The sequence below is a fragment of the Lathamus discolor genome, unplaced genomic scaffold (genome assembly GCF_037157495.1).
Source record: "Lathamus discolor isolate bLatDis1 unplaced genomic scaffold, bLatDis1.hap1 Scaffold_51, whole genome shotgun sequence".
Taxonomy (NCBI): domain Eukaryota; kingdom Metazoa; phylum Chordata; class Aves; order Psittaciformes; family Psittacidae; genus Lathamus; species Lathamus discolor.
Window position 1 is genome coordinate 237,308 of NW_027069376.1, and position 17,653 is coordinate 254,960.

At 53.8% G+C, this 17,653-nt stretch overlaps 1 protein-coding gene across 16 annotated transcripts; it reads left to right on the forward strand.

Annotated features, from left to right (window-relative positions):
• Window positions 1–1,053: 1,053 nt before the first annotated feature.
• Window positions 1,054–17,403, forward strand: AKAP8 (A-kinase anchoring protein 8). 16 transcript variants are annotated; one of them, XR_010609214.1, is made up of 17 exons: window positions 1,054–1,168; window positions 4,987–5,025; window positions 5,967–5,999; window positions 6,983–7,265; window positions 8,172–8,766; window positions 9,215–9,359; window positions 9,518–9,567; window positions 9,856–9,889; window positions 10,448–10,544; window positions 11,224–11,365; window positions 11,777–11,870; window positions 12,675–12,805; window positions 13,554–13,649; window positions 13,814–14,202; window positions 15,060–15,206; window positions 15,309–16,039; window positions 16,614–16,700. XR_010609214.1 is itself a non-coding variant. In XM_065664670.1 (16 exons), the coding sequence occupies exons 1-15, from the start codon at window positions 1,150–1,152 to the stop codon at window positions 15,221–15,223; spliced, it is 1,812 nt and encodes a 603-aa protein (XP_065520742.1). In that variant the 5' UTR covers window positions 1,055–1,149; the 3' UTR covers window positions 15,224–15,254; window positions 16,614–16,699. The 16 variants fall into 16 exon arrangements, 6 of the variants coding, with proteins under 6 accessions (XP_065520741.1, XP_065520742.1, XP_065520737.1 ...); XR_010609213.1 differs by having other exon boundaries at window positions 15,060–15,096; window positions 15,207–16,039; XR_010609212.1 differs by adding an exon at window positions 16,190–16,336 and having other exon boundaries at window positions 15,060–16,039; window positions 16,614–16,695.
• The last annotated feature ends 250 nt before the right edge of the window (window positions 17,404–17,653 follow it).

The window sequence follows — 17,653 nt, forward strand, 5'->3', positions numbered from 1 at the left end:
AGTGCCTCAGCACCCTCACAGGAAAGAATTTCCTCCTTACATCCAATCTAAACTTCCCCTGTTTCAGTTTGAACCCGTTACCCCTTGTCCTGTCACTGCAGTCCCTGATGAAGAGTCCCTCCCCAGCATCCCTATAGGCCCCCTTCAGACACTGGAAGGCTGCTATGAGGTCTCCACGCAGCCTTCTCTTCTCCAGGCTGAACAGCCCCAACATTCTCAGCCTGTCTTCATACGGGAGGTGCTCCAGTCCCTGATCATCCTCGTGGCCTCCTCTGGACTTGTTCCAGCAGTTCCATGTCCTTTTTATGTTGAGGACACCAGAACTGCACACAATGCTCCAGGTGAGGTCTCAGGAGAGCAGAGCAGAGGGGCAGGATCCCCTCCTTCGCCCTGCTGGTCACGCTCCTGTTGATGCAGCCCAGGATCCGGTTGGTTTCTGGGCTGCGAGCGCACACTGCAGCCGCCTCATGTTCATTTTCTCATCGACCAGCACCCCCAAGGCCTTCTCCTCAGGCCTGCTCTGAATCTCTTCTCTGCCCAACCTGTAGCTGTGCCTGGGATTGCTCCCACCCAGGTGCAGGACCTTGCACTTGTCATGGTTGAACTTCACGAGGTTGGCATCAGCCCAGCGCACGAGCGTGTCGAGGCCCCTCTGGATGGCCGCCCCACGTGCACCGCTGGCTCCTGCCGCTCTGCTGCGGTATTCCCCGGCCAGCACCACCCGGGGGAAGGAACGGCCCCGAGGGCCGCAATTCCAGCGGCTTCGGGGGGGAACCTGGGGCGCTCCGGAGCCTTCTCCTGCCCCAACTCCCCGGGGATCCGCCTGAGGCAGAGCACGCCGTGGTTACAGCCGCCCAATCAGGAGAGGGGAGGGTATGATTGACAGCACATTGACAGCCTCCGCCAATAGGCTCGGGGGATGGATGGTGACAGGCGCGCTCGCTGGCCAGTGGAGAAGGAAGGGCGGTGCCTCTGGGCCATCTTAACCAATAGTACGTGAGGGGTGGGCTTTTGAGAGGAGCCAATGGAGAGCTTCGTGGGCAGGGCAGAGCGGCTGAGAGGCCCAATGGGTGGCGGGCGCTGCGCGCCTGCGCAGCGGGACGCTCGGGAGGGCAGTGCGGCGCCGAGGCCAGGAGGCGGAGGGCCGCGATGGAGCAGGGATATGGCGGTAGGTGCCGGGCGGTAGCGGCGGCCGCCGTTTCCCGGTGCCTCCCGTTCCCCCGGAGGTCAGCGGCGGCAGCAGCGTGGCTCTCCCGGTCCCCTCAGCGGCGGCTCCCGGTACCACCGGGGGGGGGTGTTAATCAACCCCCTGAGGGCCGCGTTGAGCCCGCCTCCCGTGAGGGGGTGCCGCCGCTGATTGGCTGAGGCCCGCGTCTCTCAGCGCTAGGGCGCCGCTGATTGGTGGGTGGGTGCTGGCTGGGGGGGGGGGGGGGAAGGCGGTTGTTGTGGGGGGGCGGAAATGGAGCCGGGCCCATTTCTAAAGACGACACAAAATGGCGGCCGCGGACACGCCTCCTCCCCCCCCCGCGTGTCGGTCCCGTCCCTTGTGTCCGTTCCTCCCCCCCCCCTCCGTGGCCTCCGGTTGTGACCCCCGGGGGGGCCCCGTTACCTCCCGGTTGATGCCACTTCGGGCGGCTGCAGCATCCTCCAGCGCCCCCCCAACCCCGGCACCTCAACCCGGCTTCCTCCCCCCCCCCCCGAGGTGTTTTCCTCCTTTCCCGTTCTAACGGCGTTGGGAGGGAAGGCGTTAACCGTGAGGAAGGAGGTGAGAGCGCTCCGGATCGCCGTTGAGCTTTGTTTGGTGGTGTGGGAGGGGGCAGAGCGGTCCCCGTTCTGAATGGGGTTGAATGGCTCTGAAGCATTAAGGCAGGGCCGGGATTGAAAGGGGAAAGTCCCCAAATGGAAGCTTAACGGATGGAGATCGGTTGTTGGAGCTTAACTGGAGGGGAAGGGATGGCAAATGGGGATGGATGCCAGGGCTGAGCCCCGCTCGATCCCTTTGGAACCTCATACTTCAGCCCCTTTCGTGGGGCTTCTAACACGATTACAGCTGCAAAAGGATTTGACACACGGCACAAATGCCCTTTTAACGTGTGTTTTACCAAGTTCCTGCTGCCCCACGAGGTGCTTTTTTGTCTGTGGAGATGGTTCCTGGTCCATTTGGACTTGATGTCAGGGCAGAGCTGTTGACGGGATCGCCCCGTCTCTGCTTTCATCGCCCTTCTCAATGGGTTTGAAGGGTTCTTGGAGCATAAAGAGGAGATGGGAAGCTGTGGTAAGGATTAAAACCACCTTCAATGAGTGCTGGGTGCTCTGCCTCTAAATTAACTCCAGTGCTTCCCGATCCAGCAGAACCCAAGCTTTATTCTCCCTGGATAAAGTCCTTTGTTGGAATCAGCAGGAGAACCTCTGCTTCTGGAAGGAATTCGCTTCCGGATCCTGGCTTTTTCTTCTGCAGGTGTTAAACAGTGACTGAACCAAGTAAATCCCTCATCATTGCTCTGTTTGGCCTTTCCCAAGCTTTACCCCCGGCTCCGGGAATGCTGTCTTGGGAATCAGGACACATGGTCCCTTTTGAGTTGGTTTTTTTTCCCTTCCCTGCACTTTGTCATATTCGTTATCCCAAGGGAAGGTGATGGGGACTTATTGGCTTATCCCACTGGGGCTTTTCCTCCTGGGAATGGTTATGGATGTGCTGTGCTTAAGTCCTTAATACCCACGTGGCTCACGAGGCACTGAACTCGTGCATTACCACGTTCTTCAGGGGTACTGAAAGCTTGAAGTGTCTTTGTCTTGAGAACCGGAGCTCTTTGCTTTGAGGGGAACCGGAGCTCTTTGCTTTGAGGAGAACCTGAGCTCTTTGCTTTGAGGGGAACCGGAGCTCTTTGCTTTGAGGAGAACCTGAGCTCTTTGCTTTGAGGGGAACCGGAGGTCTTTGGGAACCTGAGCTTTTTGCTTTGAGAACCTGGGCTCTTTGGGAGCCTGAGCTCTTTGGGAGCCCGAGCTCTTTGCTTTGAGAACACTGCATTTTGGGCTGAACAACCTCTGTCTTCCTGAGGTTTTGAGTAGATCCAAGCTATTTTTGCCTCCTGGATTTACATCACCAAGGTTGTATCCAAGACAGTTTTGAAAGGGAAGGAGAGGAGCTTGCTTTTAATCCCATGGCTGCTGCTCTTTTGGGTTTGAAACTGAGCAATCTGCCCTGAGCAAAGCTTTCCTGTGCTGGAGAAAAAGGGCTACTGGTGAACCCAGGACACTTCCTCTTCCCGCTGTTCTCCAGCTAGGAGCATGCCTGGAGGCTGGGATCAAGCTGGGATTTTGTCTGGCACAACCAGGAGCTCAATGGTGTCCCTCAAAGCTGGAGTGAAGAAGTGAGAACGTTGAGCTGTGGAGTTCAAGTCAGGCTTTGGGGTGGCTGCAGCTGATGGATTGGAGGTTTGGCCTTGATTTCCATGTCTCACCCCAAGCCCCCCACCCCCAGCAGCTGGAAAGCCCCATTCTGGCCTCATCCCCCTGGGAAGCAAAGCTGAAAACAGGGACACGCCAACGGTGGGAAAGGAAATTGCTCAGTAATAAGGCTCTGATGTAAGAGGTGGTGACGTGTCCAGTTCCTGTTTGTTGGGACTGGGGTTTCCACAGGAGCTCAGAATTCCAGTGGGAAGCGTTCTGGGAGCTTCACCTCACCAAACCGAGGCTCGTGGAGAGGGTGAGGTGTCCTCTGCACCCTCAGACGGGAAAAGCTTGGTGACATCCCGAGGAAAACTGTGCTTCAAAACTGGGGGTTTTGGCTCAGAAAAAAGAGGGAAGTTTTGGGAAAACTGGAGGGTGGCCTCCAAGAAATCAAAGCTCTGTAAAATCAGGAGACACTTCCCAAGAGACGCAAACGTTCTTTGTAGTGGTAGGGCGAGGGGTGATGGCTTTAAACTGGAACAGGGAAGTTCAGCTTGGAGATAAGGAAGCTCTTCCCTGTGAGGGTGCTGGGGCACTGGGATGAGTTGAATGGAGAAGGTTTGGATGCCCCATCCCTGGCAATGTCCAAGGCCAGGCTGGATGGGGCTTGGAGCAAGCTGCTCTAGTGGAAGGTGTCCCTGCCCGTGGCAGGGCCATGGGTGAGCTTTAAGGTCCCTTCAGCCCAACCTATTCCATGATCTTTAAGGTGTGGATGGGTGTGTGGGTAATAAGAGTAATAAGGCCAGATTAACCCCCCGTTTTCCTGCAGGGAAGTGGCAGCCAAGCTCCTGGGAAGTGCTTTAGCACATCCCAGCACATTGGTTTTGATCCCAAGGATTCGTTTCAGTGCTCTCAAGGTTTCATTGCAGCACAGAGCTCCTCTGGTGCCCTCAGGTCTTGCTGAGCTCACAGAGGGCCCTTCATCCCTGAGGATGCTGATTCTGCCCTGGAAGCTTGGGAATGGTTTCAAGTGGAGCAGTGAGTTATTTTGGTGAGGAAAACCAAATCTCTGCTGGGAAGTGAGAGCTGGTGAGCACAGTGGGATCTTCAGTGCTTCCTTCACCTGGGCCAGTGCTTCACCCACTGCTGATGTGGGGGAGACCGGACTAAAGCCACTTCATTGGTGCAATGCTTGCAGTTAGTGGTGGGAAGTGGAAGAGCTCCATGTGTTTTATTGGCTCTTGGAATGGCATACCTTACTTCGGCTCATGTATGAGGATATCCAGTATTCCCTAGGGAAAACAACGCTTCTGCTGGCGCAACACAACTGGAACGTCTGTTCTTGGTGTTGGTTCTGTTCTTTGGATGACTTATCCCGCAGATTTTCTCCTCATGGAATCGTGGAATGGGTTGAGTTGGAAAGGACCTTAAAGCTCATCCAGTCCCAACAAAGCATCAGGCAGCTCCAAGCAATGAAAAGCAGGAGCAAGGCTGTAATTAAAGACTTGAGTGGTTTGAGGGTCATTTAGGTGAAGAACCAAGGCCTGGGCCAGCAGCAGAGGTGATGCTTTAACAGCTCCCTGCTTTTCCTTGCAGGTTATGGCACTTGGAATACTGGAGCCACCAACACTCAAGGTGAGGTTTGTGTCTCTGTGTGAGAGTCGAATCATAGACTCATAGAACAGTTTGGGTTGGAAAGGACCTCAAGATCATCCAGTACCACCCCCCCTGCCATGGGCAGGGACACCTCACACTAAACCATCCCACCCAAGGCTTCATCCAACCTAGCCTTGAGCACTGCCAGGGAAGGAGCACTCACAACCCCCCTGGGCAACCCATTCCAGTGCCTCACCACCCTAACAGGAAAGAATTTCCTCCTTAGATCCAATCTAAACTTCCCCTGTTTCAGTTTGAACCCGTTACCCCTTGTCCTGTCACTACAGTCCCTGACGAAGAGTCCCTCCCCAGCATCCCTATAGCCCCCCTTCAGGTACTGGAAGGCTGCTATTAGGTCTCCATGCAGAGAAAGTAGAGCTTACTTTTAATTCTTAACCAGAATAATGCGATGCAGAAACACTTTTTTCCACCTTTTTTTCTCTTCTATTTTAAATCATTTGAAGTGATCTTAAATCATTTTTACTTCCTCTGGTACCATGAAACACAGTTCTGGGGGTGATGAATGTGCTGGGGGGGGGGGTTTAGTGCTGCAAAAAAAGCCTATCCAAGGCTATTTGGGACTTTGGGCTCCCTCCTTTCCAGCCTAAACAGCAACAGCACCACCAGGATACCCCCAAAAGTGATAGTTTGAACAAGCATCTGCAGTTTTACTGCTTCTTGAGGGGATTTATGGAATATTTAAGCTGTTTTCAAGCGTAAAATGCTCGAAAGTGCTTCAAGAAACATGTAAAATTTATTACTTATCCATTACATTTCCATAATCAGATCTTGGAAGTCCCGATTTCCTCCTTCCCATCCTTTTTACCAGTGATTAAACTGAATTAGATCTACTTCACTTCTCAGCTTTTGACTTTATATCTTTGGGAGCTGAACCACTCTCTTCTTTCTCTCCCCTTCAGGTACCTATGGGACGAATGCAACGAGCTGGCAAGGTATGTGCTGACTACAACTGTTACCTCTGGGTTTGGGGTGCTCTCTTCAGGCTCTGCAGCTCTCTTCCACCTCCTGCCCTGTCTCTGTTCCACATTGGGGTGCAGAACGCTGCTCCTCACTGATTCAGGTCTTCCCTTTTACTTTGCTTCATGGTCATAGCTCTTTCGTAGGCCCATGGAGCATCACAAAGCTCTGTCCTGGTGGCTGTGCCTTGGAGTAGGAAAATCACCTTGTGGATGAGAAAAATTCTGTTTCCTTCCCATCTCCATGTCTCCCTTGGTCTTTGACAGCAGATGGGTGCAGTAATGAACCCATTTATTGATTAATAAAATGGTTAATATCAATTTCCCCTCCAAACCCAAGGTTTGCCCTTGGAATCTGGCAGCTTGGCCATACACAACCCACTGCTGCGAGCAGGGGCACCTTCCACTAGAGCAGGTTGCTCCAAGCCCTGTGTTCAACCTAGCCTTGAACAGGGATGCATCATCCAAACCTTCTCTGTCCAACCAATCCCAGTGTCCTAGCACCCTCATAGGGAAGAACTTCCTTATCTCCAACCTGAACTTCCCTGTTTCAGTTTGAACCCATCACCCCTTGTCCTGTCCCTGATGAAGCTCCCTCTCCACATCCTTGGAGCCCCCTTCAGACCCTGGAAGCTGCTCTGAGATCTCCACGCAGCTTCTCTCCTCCAGCCCCAGTGTTCTCAGCCTGGCTCCCTGTGGGAGCTGCTCCAGCCCCTGCTCATCCTCATGGCTTCTTCTGGCCTTGCTCCAGCAGCTCCATGTCCTTATGTTGAGGACCCACACAGTTTAGGCTTGGGGCAGAGGAATCTTGGCTGTTCCCAGTTTTAGAGTCCACATTTCATTTCAAGGAGGTCAGATCCAGCTACAGCCGTGCCTGGTGGGATCTGTTCACATCCAAACTCTTGCTCCTGTGTCTGTCACATGGAATTAACATCCATGTCCTTTCCCTTTCTTGCCAGGCTATGAGGGCTACGACTACTACAACACCCAAACCACCGCCGCCAACACCGCAGCCTCGTACAACTACGCTCCTGCCAGCTCCAGCAGCTGGGAAACCCACAAAGCTTCAGATATGAGCCTCAATGCTGATGTTGGCTCTTCCATGCACATCAGCTCCTACGGCACCGAGCACTCCACCAACGAGAACTCGGATTCCATCATCGCCAAGATCAACCAGCGCCTGGATATGCTGTCGAAGGAGGGCAGCGGCGGCACAGGGGATGGGTTGGAAGACCAGGAGAGGTGATTCTGCGCCTTATGTTTCATAGTGCAAATAATGGTTTTTAATGTAATTGCAGATGAAGCTGGTCTGAAGTTCAATGGGGTGAAGAACCGGGTTCTGTCCTTGGGCCACAACAGCTCTGTGCAATGCTTCAGGCTTGGGGAAGAGTGGCTCGAGAGCTGCTCATGGAAATAGAGCTGAGGGTGTGGATAGATGGAGCTGGACATGAGCTTGTGCTCATCAGCACCAGTGTGGGAGCAGGGCCAGGGCAGGGATTGTCCCCCTGCACCGGGCACTGCTGAGGCTGCACCTTGAATCCTGAGTCCAGCTCTGGGCCCCTTGCTCCAAGAGAGACATTGAGGTGCTGGAGAGGGGCCAGAGAAGGGCAATGGAGCTGGTGCAGGGCCTGGAGCCCAAGTGTGATGGGGAACAGCTGAGGGACCTGGGGGGTTCAGTCTGGAGGAAAGAAGGCTCAGGGGGGACCTGATGGCTCCCTACAAGTGCCTGACAGGAGGATGGAGCCAGGAGGAGCTGGGCTCTGCTCCAGGGGATGGGACAAGAGGAACCGGCCTCAAGCTGCACCAGGGGAGGTTTAGATGGAGCTGAGGAACAGTTCCTTCCCCGAAGGGTGCTCGGGCATTGGAACAGCCTGGAAGTGTTCGCAACCGCTGTGGACAAGTCCCTTATGACACAGGATAGTGGTAGCCTTGGCAGTGCTTGGAAGGATTGGACCGGATGAGAATTCCACCAAGAATAAGGAAAAGATGACATGGGATACAGAAAGTGATGGATTTGCAGGGATTGATAATACTTTTATTGTGGCTTTCTGGCCAAAACCACACGGATCGGAATGAAAACTGGATGCAAACCCCTGTGTGAGATGTGGGAATGTCACCCCTGGTGCTGACCATCATCTCCTCCCACAGCTCTTTCAGATACGAGTCCTTCGACTCCTACGACTCAAGGTCCTCCATGAACGACCGGGATATGTATCGCCCCAGCTATGACTACGGCGACGTCAGCACCGACCGGAACGATTCCTTTGGGAGCCAGTTTGACCGCAGGGATCAGTCACGCAACCGAGGGAACAACTACGGGCTCATGCGGGGCCGGGCTCAGAACCGCGTCCAGAACCGCGGGCGACTCAACGCCTTCAACCGCAGCGACCACTTCATGCCCTCGTCCAGCTCCGAGCGCCTCTCAGCCCGTTGGAATGAGCTGAACTACATGGGAGGGCGTGGGATGGGGGGGGCCGGATCCAACAGGCTCCCTTCCCTCTTTTCCCAAGCCCTTGTTCCCGATTATGGTGACTACGGAGATTACGGCGACTACGGCGACTATGGGGATTACGGTGACTATGGCGACTACGGAGATTACGGTGACTACGGAGACTATGACTATGGCATGATGGGGATGTCGGGCATGGGAATGGGACGGTATGGGAATATGCCGTATGGAATGGGGAGGCAACGGAACAGAGACAGGATGGGGTCGGTGCCCTGGCACATGAACACGCTCATGGTAAGTCATCGCCGTCGGGTGTGGTTTCTTGGCAGGGTTGGGTATTGCTTCCCTCTGTGGGTTGGCTGGAAAGTGGAGTCCTTTGGGAAGCAGGAGATGTAATTCATGGTGTTTCCCTGAATTATTCCACTATGGAATAATTCCACTATGGATGAGTTCCACTATGGAATTATTCCACTATGGAATAATTCACATTTTCCTGAATAGAGATGGGTACCACTGAGCTTGTATAGACCCATTTGCAATCAAAATAGAGCCTCTGAATGCTTCCCCCATCCCAGATCCGCTCCCAAGGGGCACTCACCCAGCTATAAAATCCTTTTATAACCAAAACCACATCTGCAGGGTCTCAGGAATTGATATGTAGCAGATGGGTGGAATACTTTGATTTTGAAGCTTCTCTTCGTGCCTCAAGTTGATTGATCGCAGTGATTCCTTTCCCCTTCAGCCCAAGAGAAGAGGGTTCCGGAACCGTTCCGGAGGGCGGTCGGATGGAGAGGGGGGAGGACGCAAGAGGAAACAGTCACAGAGCGGGGACGAGCCTGACAGCAAACAGGCAAAGACTGACAGTGAAGGAGATGACACTGACAACGGTACGAGCCCATCTGGGGGCATTTTCCTCTGGTTTTAAGTGTTTTTCATCTGTCTGAGAATTGTTCTATTTCAAAGCTGGCGGGGGATTGATTAGGGGAGTATTAAGTGGGAGAAAAGCCCCCCCAGCACCAGCTTAAACAATCCTTGTTTTGCACAGCAGATGAGGGAGAAGGAGAGGAAAAATCGGGAGATGAAGCAGACAAAGGTGTAAGTATCCTTGTTTTCTCTCAGCCTTTGTGGGAATTTGCTCCGAGGGCTGGAGCAGCTCTGGAGGCTGAGAGAGCTGGGCTGGGTCAGCCTGGAGAAGAGAAGGCTCCTGAAGGGGAGACCTTAGAGCAGCTCCAGTGCCTAAAGGGGCTACAGGGAACCTGGAGAGGGGCTGGAGGGGGCTCGTACAGCATTCCTTGGAGCAGCCATAGATGTAAAGCTTGGTGGTACAAAGCAGTGCTTAGTGGTGACATAGAGGAAGTAACACTTTGTGTTTCTCTTTTCCAGGAGAACAGGAATCGGTGTGATTTCATGGAGGAAGGTAGGGATTTATCCCCTTACACAGTCCCCTGGACTAACCCCATCACTTCAGCTGGTTTGGGATTGTCATTTCCAGTCAGGACACATCAGCCCCAGGCACGTTGCACCCTTCTGCCTTGGGGTGACTTGGGGGAAACCACGTGTGGGACTTGAGTTGCTGCTTTAGGTTGTTTTCAGGATGGGAACTGAGGTGTAGCTGGATGTTATGGTTCCTTCTGATGCCCAGAGCCTTATTTACCTGGCAGCGTGTCAGGTGAATTGTTCCCTGAGGCCTTTGAGGCTGGTGGGACTTGGACTTGGTGCTTTCTACCCCAGAACACTGCAGAGACGAGATCTGCTGGATCTGCCCTTCCCAGGAATTACAATAGCTGCCTGAAAGCTCAGGAAGAGGCTGCTGCTTCCCTGTGGTTGGAAGCTGGTTTGGGAGAGGGAGAGCTTCCAGAGACTGAAAGCTGGTTGTGACTTCCCGATGCTGAGGGAATAGAGGGATTAAGCCCCAGAATTCCTCAACCAGCCAAGCGGGTGATGGGGAGCAGAGTAACTCTGATTTGTTCCTCAGCATCAGGAGATGGCTGCGAGGATGATGATGAGGAGATGAAAAAGAAGAGGGAGAAGCAGCGGAGAAGAGACCGGATGCGCGATCGCGCTATGGACAGGTAGGAGCAGTGGTAAATCCACCCCTTCCCAGCATTATTCTATGTGAACGGGAGAATCTCCCGGGGAATCCTATTGTGGGGCTCTGTACTCTTGATTTCAGCAGTTTTTTACCCATTTTTGTGTGTTTTAGGATTGTTTTAAGATGAGGAGGATAGCGTGGGGTTTAATACATGGATCAGCCTACAGTAGTGAGTCCAGAAGGGTGCTTAAGAGGCTGTGTATGCACTTATACATCTATCTTGAGCTCTTCCATTGCTTTATTTTATAGCGTTATAAAGGCTGTATACAGCTAAACACACGGCTGTATATGCAGCTTTGCTATAAAACAGTACAGTTAATGAGCTAAAGACAAGATGAAGCAGCCAAGGTGACACTAGTGTTTATCGTGTGCCAGGGATCTCCACATCCAAGAGCGCCCATGAATTTATCCCATTGCTTTTAAACTCGCCCAGGGTTTTAGCATCCAATCCCATAATGTAAAGCTTTAAGGAGAAGGAGCTGCTCTTTCAATCTGTGCAGGTTCTACCATGATTACAATGGTCCAAAATGGAGTAAAACTTGGGGGGGGGAGAGGGGGGGCCACTTGGAACAACGACGAGGTATAAAACTGCACCAAGAGTGGTGATGGTCCTGATCTTAATGTTATTCCTCATGCGTGCTTGTGACTTCTCTGCTTAGGATCCAGTTTGCCTGTTCTGTCTGCAAGTTCCGCAGCTTTGAGGAAGAGGAGATCCAGAAGCATCTCCAGAGCAAATTCCACAAGGAGACCTTGAGGTTCATTGGTACGAAGCTCCCGGATAAAACAGTGGAGTTCCTGCAGGTAGGTGGGATGCTGGAGTAGCTCAACCCTTCCCTGCATCCATACTGTGGGATATCAAGGCTTCATTTAGGGTCACTGGGCTTCATTTGGGGTCACTGGGCTTCATTTGGTCTACCCAGAGCCGAGAAAGAGGATAAAGACCAGGGAATGGTTGCACTCTGGGGGCATTTATCAAAGATTTGGGGTCTCCCACAGGGAATCTGATGGTGACATGGGAGCAGGCTTCTGTTTGGCTCCAGTTTGATCTTTCCATCTCTTGTTATAACATGACGGAGAGGGGAGAACCTTGGCCTCATCTAGTTCATTTCCCAACCACAGGCTTCCCTGTGGGTATTCCCTGAGGAATTCATTTCCCTTTGGAGCTCCATGGTCATCAGTGGAGGACACTGCATTTTCTCCTCTTCCTTCCAGGAATACATCGTCAACAGGAACAAGAAGATCGAGAAGCGGCGCCAGGAGCTGACCGAGAAGGAGGGCACAAAGCAGAAGCCTGATCCTTTTAAGGGTAAATCTGTGTCCTGTGTCCAGAAACAGAGGCAGTGTGCAAGGCAGGAAAGACGAAAGGTGCTGGTGTAGTTGTTTGGGAGCAAAACACGATGGATTTGAGTCATCTGGGTGCAGGTTCTGGGTGGGTTTTGCCAGCTTTGAGAAACAAATGGACTTGATGAAGAAGAGGAAGTGCCCTGCACTGGTGGGACTTCTCAAGCAGCAGATTCCTGAGGCTTGTGCAATGTCAGGTGCTAAAATGAAGGTTAAAAGGGGAAAAATACCCCAAAAGTGTTGATTTTTGAGGCTGTTTGGTTAACGCAGATGGATTCTGTGTTCGTTCTTAATGTTTAAGTGCTCAAGCTGATCTGCTGGGGCAGTGAGGGTGATGGGAAAAGATCCGCTTGGCTCTGTCCTTGTGCCATTGGGAGTGATGAGTTAAGTTAAACCACAGGGACTAAAACAGAACCTAAGTAGACAGGAGGAATGAACCCAGCCCTGGGGGAAGCCTGATTTGTCCCTTCCAGCCTTAAATAAATGGATTTGGGAAAGAAAACCAGCCTCGGGTGAGTCCATCACTTTGTACCCCAGGCTGTTATCCGCATCTGTCCTCCTCCTCCACTTGGGTACTGTGTTGGGATGATCTGGTTTAGAGCAGAGGAACTGTCCTGCCCATCTTGGAGCAGCATATGGGGTGCTTTTTGTCTTGGAAAGCAGACGCTGGAAGGAATAGGAGTGCTGGATTAGTGTGTTGGTAGTGCCTGAGACATCCATCAGCTGAACATGTCCCTTGGCTTTGACTGATGTCTTCGTATCTCTCTAGGCATTGGCCAGGAGCACTTCTTCAAGAAAATCGAGGCAGCTCACTGCATGGCCTGTGACATGTTAATTCCTGCACAGAACCACCTTCTCCAGAGGCACCTGAGATCTGCTGATCACAATAGGAACCGCAGGGTAAGTGATGCCTTCACCTCTGGTCCTGGCACTCAAGGTTGGTTTGTGGCTTCTAAAAGCCTTCTCACGCGGTCTCTGAACACACCGTGACATGAAGCTGCTGCCCAGGGGCTTGTGGGGTACTTGCAGATGGGCTGAGCAGGGTTTGTTGGAACACAAGTGGATGAGAAATGGGGAAATGAGCACAGAAAGGGATGTTGAAAGGGGAATGGGGTGTTTCTCGTGTGTGGGGGTTTGGCAGCTTGGCCAGTGCAGGCTGAATCATAGAATGGTTTGGCTTGGAAAGGACCTAAGATCATCTAGTTGCAACCCCCTGCCATGGGCACCATGGCACTAAACCATGTCACCCAAGGCTCCATCCAGCCTGGCCTTGAACACTGCCGGGGTGGAGCATCCACAGCTTCCTTCGGCAACCCATTCCAGTGCCTCAGCACCCTCACAGTACAGAGCTTCTTCCTTATCTCCAACCTGAACTTCCCTGTTTCAGTCTGAACCCATCACCCCTTACCCTATCGCTCCAGTCCCTGATAGGTCCCTCTCCAGCATCCTTGTAGCCCCCTTCAGACCCTGGAAGCTGCTCTGAGGTCTCCACACAGCTTCTCCTCTTGAGGCTGAACAGCCCCAGTGTGTGCAGGACCTTGCTCTTGGCTTGGCTGAGCTTCATGAGCCTGGCATTGGCCACCTCCTAAGTGTGTCCAGATCCCTCTGCATCCCAGCCCTTCCCAACAGAGGTTTGTTCCTTTCACAGATGGCTGCAGAGCAGTTCAAGAAAACCAGTTTACACGTGGCCAAGAGCGTCCTGAATAACAAACACATCGTCAAGATGCTGGAAAAATACCTCAAGGTGAGTGGATCAGGAAGCTGGCAACTGGTGCCGAGCTCCTGGAGCAGCGCGGAGCTGCGGGTCGGTGACGGGACGTCTGCCTGCATCCGATGGGGATGAACGTAGGTTCCTCTCTGCTGCCTTTTGCTCTCTCAATCCTGGGTCTGGTTTCTTCTCTTCCATAGGTGCTTTTTACACTTCTCGTGCTTTTTTGGTTTGCTTTGTGTTCATGTATTGAACCCGCAGATGTGCCAAGCAGCATTCCCAGCCTCAATCCTGAATCCATCCAAACCGAGACCGTAATTAAAGAAAGCAAAGTAGCCAAAGGAATTCCACTTCCCCCCAAGCCACCCCTCGAGCTGGGGCCTTTGGAAGTGGGGGGACACACACCAGGCTCCCCCCCCACAGTGAGCATGCGGGTCGGGAAGCCACCCCTTGACTCCCGCTGGGATTGAATCCAACGCGGATGGCGCCTGCTCCATCCACTGCACTGGGAGAGGGGGAGTTTGTACCCTGTGTAAAGAGCCGGGCTTGGCGGCACTCCCAGCAGCTCCAAGGGACAGAGCACCCCGAGGTGGGTGCACCCCATTCCCGTGCGTTGAAACACCCTCGTTAGCACCCCCCCTTTATATTCCCCCTCCTTCCTCTTCCCTTGGGAAGTGGCAGAGAACACCCAGCTGACCTTCAGAGCCGAGACCGGAGCACGAGGAGAGGGCAGGGGAGGGTTTGCTTGAGCCCAAACCAGCGTTCGGAATTCCAGAAGGAAGCCTGGAAGACAAACGCGGTCTTCAGAGCATGGGGGTTTAACCCCGCTCCATGTGGGAATGCCGGGTGGTTATTCCCGGCCTAAAGCGCGGGTTGAACGGGCTGGGACCCGCATCCAAGAGAGAGGAAAGGTCGCAACCTCCTCCGCTGGGCGAAGATGAAAAGAAGCACTTGTGGCTACTTGCTGGTTCCCTGGGAATCCGGGACCAGCCCAGGATCCGGCGGGACAACCCCTCGGTTGCAGCCTGGCAGACGAGGGCCCACAGAGCTGCCATGGGGCAGCAGATGCTTCCCCTTGTTCCCCCCACCCCGGTGCTGGGGACAAGGGAGGGGAGCCCAAAATCCAGCCCCAAAGCAGTAAAATTCCCATTAAACCCATTCAAAACTGCGACTCCAACCCCACTGGGTCCAGTGCAAAGAGACTCCGAGCTGGGAGCTTGTCCCAGGATGGGCCAGCTCGGCCCTACCGTGGCCTCTCATCCCCGTTGACCAGGAGGGTGAGGTAAAAAACCCCTGCGGTACCCTCAGGAGGTGCAAACCTCCCGGATTGTCTCCACGACCGTTAAAAAAGCACCAAAAAGCAAAGAAATTAGAAGTTAAATTAACCCCCTTCTCCCCCCAAAATCACTGGAACCACTCAAGTGCAACTCCATCTACCCCTGCCAGGGTCCGCAGGCACGGCCACATCTCCCCATGAGCAACGGTATCAAAGGCTGCCGGCAGATCTAAATGAATCCCGGGCTCCTGAGCTTTGGCCAGCGGCAGGAGGAGATCTTCGGAGCCATCCCAGCACGGTCTCCGTATCATTCCCAGGTGCAAAACCAGGCTGAAAAGGGGTGGAGGAAAATCTGAGGATTCCAGGTAATGCCAAGAGCCGCCTTCGCCATAAAAACCAACCCCATGCTCTCGGCACAGCTCCTGCCCAGGGGCGAGACTTAAACTCAAGACTTGGGGCCGCATCAAGAGATGAGTTCTTGACCATCGGCCTAAAGATTCCTCCTCCGGGATGGCGGGACACCCTCGCCTTTCCCATGGGAAAGCCGGGAGAGCCTCCACCACGAGTGGACTTCACACAGCCCCTTTCCCGGTAGATCTGACCGGCGATAACGGACGTTGGGGTCCAGATCGCGAGGTTGAGGGTTGATTTTCCTCCCCTTCCGTAGTTCTCCCCATCAGCTCCATAGGGCTCGGCAACACATTCCTCAGCCCGGGAAGAGGAACGGTGAGGTTTCTCCTCCATCTGCATGGACCTTCTCACGTGGAGGCAGCCAGCCTGGGCTGAATGTGATCCAGGCGGATCTTAACCCCAGGGTGGGGTTGTGGGAGGGGGAAAAGAGGAAGGATCCAGAGAGGTTTTTCCTCCTATCCGGAAAACGAAGCCCTCTCCCTGCCCCATGGCAGTCGATCCGGTCGCGTGTGAGGTTTGCGTTTCCCCTGTGAGGTGGGGGAGCCAAACAAAATAGGGAATTTCAGGAATTTGCCCTCGGATTTGCAGCCTGGGTGTGTGTGGGGCAGCTCCTCTCTGGCAAGGTCATGCTTATAGAGCAGCAACATCTCTCCTTTGACCTCCACCTCTGGGAATGTGAGCAGAGCCCCCCGATGCCTGCAGGGAGCGGGGCTGGGATCCGCTGTCGGCTTCCATAAAGGTAACGAGGTGAAAATTCCAACCTAAAATCCAACAAAACGCACCCTAAAAAGCCCCCGAATCCCCAAATCTGGAGGGTTTTGGGGTCCCCGCGAGGGCTGTGAGGTCGCATCGCATCTGGATCCCTCCGTCTCTCCCGACACACTAAAAGAGGCGGGATGGAAACCTGGAGGCGCCGCCGCAATTCCCACCGAGGGAAGGGGAATCCACCCGGCAGCAGCTCTGAGCCGGGGCCGCGGGGTTGAGGAATTCCCTTTGGATTTGAATCGTCTTCACTTAGATCCCAAATTCCTGCCGGGTGAGGAGTGGAGCCGTAGCGCAGGGTCCGTCCCCAGTGCCCGCGGTGCCCTGTGGGACCTTTAATATTTCACTGGCTCTTTTCCACTCCTTCCAGGTGTGGGATCATTTGTTTTCCCTGCAAATCCTTTGGGATTTTCCATGATGGAGATCTCTTTAATTACCGTTTCCGTCGCCAAGCTGATTTCCACTCGCTATAAAACTCCTGTCCCGTGTGTGCCCGGCAGAGATTCCCGTTGCTCCCTGACTCCTCGTCTCTCTCCCCTCTTTCCCCGCAGGGAGAAGATCCCTTTACAGATGAAATCACGGATCAAGACGTGGATGAAGCTTTGGAAGGGGGCGACGGCGCCGGGGAAAGAGCGACCGAAGCCACCGCGGCTCCCACCGCCACCGCCACCACCACCGAGGTCTCCCAGGAAGGGGAAGGAGGAAGCGGGGAAGCGCCGGAAGCAGCCGAACCTTCCCAGGAGTTCTCCAAAGCTGAGGAATTCCTTAAGAAGTTGGGCGAGCAGGATCAACCCCCCAAACCGCTCCTGATGCCCCCGTTCCTGCAAGACGACGAGCTGGAAGCAGAGGAGATGACATCGGAGGTGACGTCGGAAACAGCGGCAGCGCCTTCGGAAGCGCCTGAAGAGCCCCCAAAAGCAGTGGTTTCTCCCCAAAATGACACTGAGGATTGGGCAGGAAAAGAGGAGGAGGAGGAAGAGGAAGAAGCAGCTGGTGGGAGTGAGGAGGAAGAGGAGGAAGAGGCTCCAGTGACAGCCACGGAGCCGCAACCGGAATAACTGTGAATGGGTGCGAAGGTGACGGTAGAGGCTGTGATTCTGGGTTGATGATGAGGGTGATTAATTAGAGTTTGATTAATTAGGGGGGGGTTAATTAAATGGGAAGGGCCTGGCCACGGCCTTGAGGAGCTTCCTTCATCCTGGTAGCAATTCCTTCCGCTTCTTTCCCGCAAATCCCTCTCCTTTGTGGTGGTGTTTTAGGATGGAAAACGCAGGAGCCAGCCCCAAGAAACCCGGGAGTTTGGGGGGGTTTTAGAGCAAATGAATAAAAGCATCGATTGGATCCCGGCGGCTCCTTGGGTCTGGAATGCCGGCGCCTTCTCCCCCTAAATCCGCTGGTTTGGGAGGTTTGAGGTGGTTTATTCCCAAAAAAGGGAGATTTTTCCCCTTGGAAAATGTGTTCGTTTCAGCCCTCCCCGCACAGGTTCCATCTGGCACTCATTTTCCGGGATTCCCGCTGGGAATGGGGCCGGCGTTCGTTCTGGGTGCACAAAATGGTTTGGTTTGGGCCCCAGAAACCGCCTTTTTCCAGG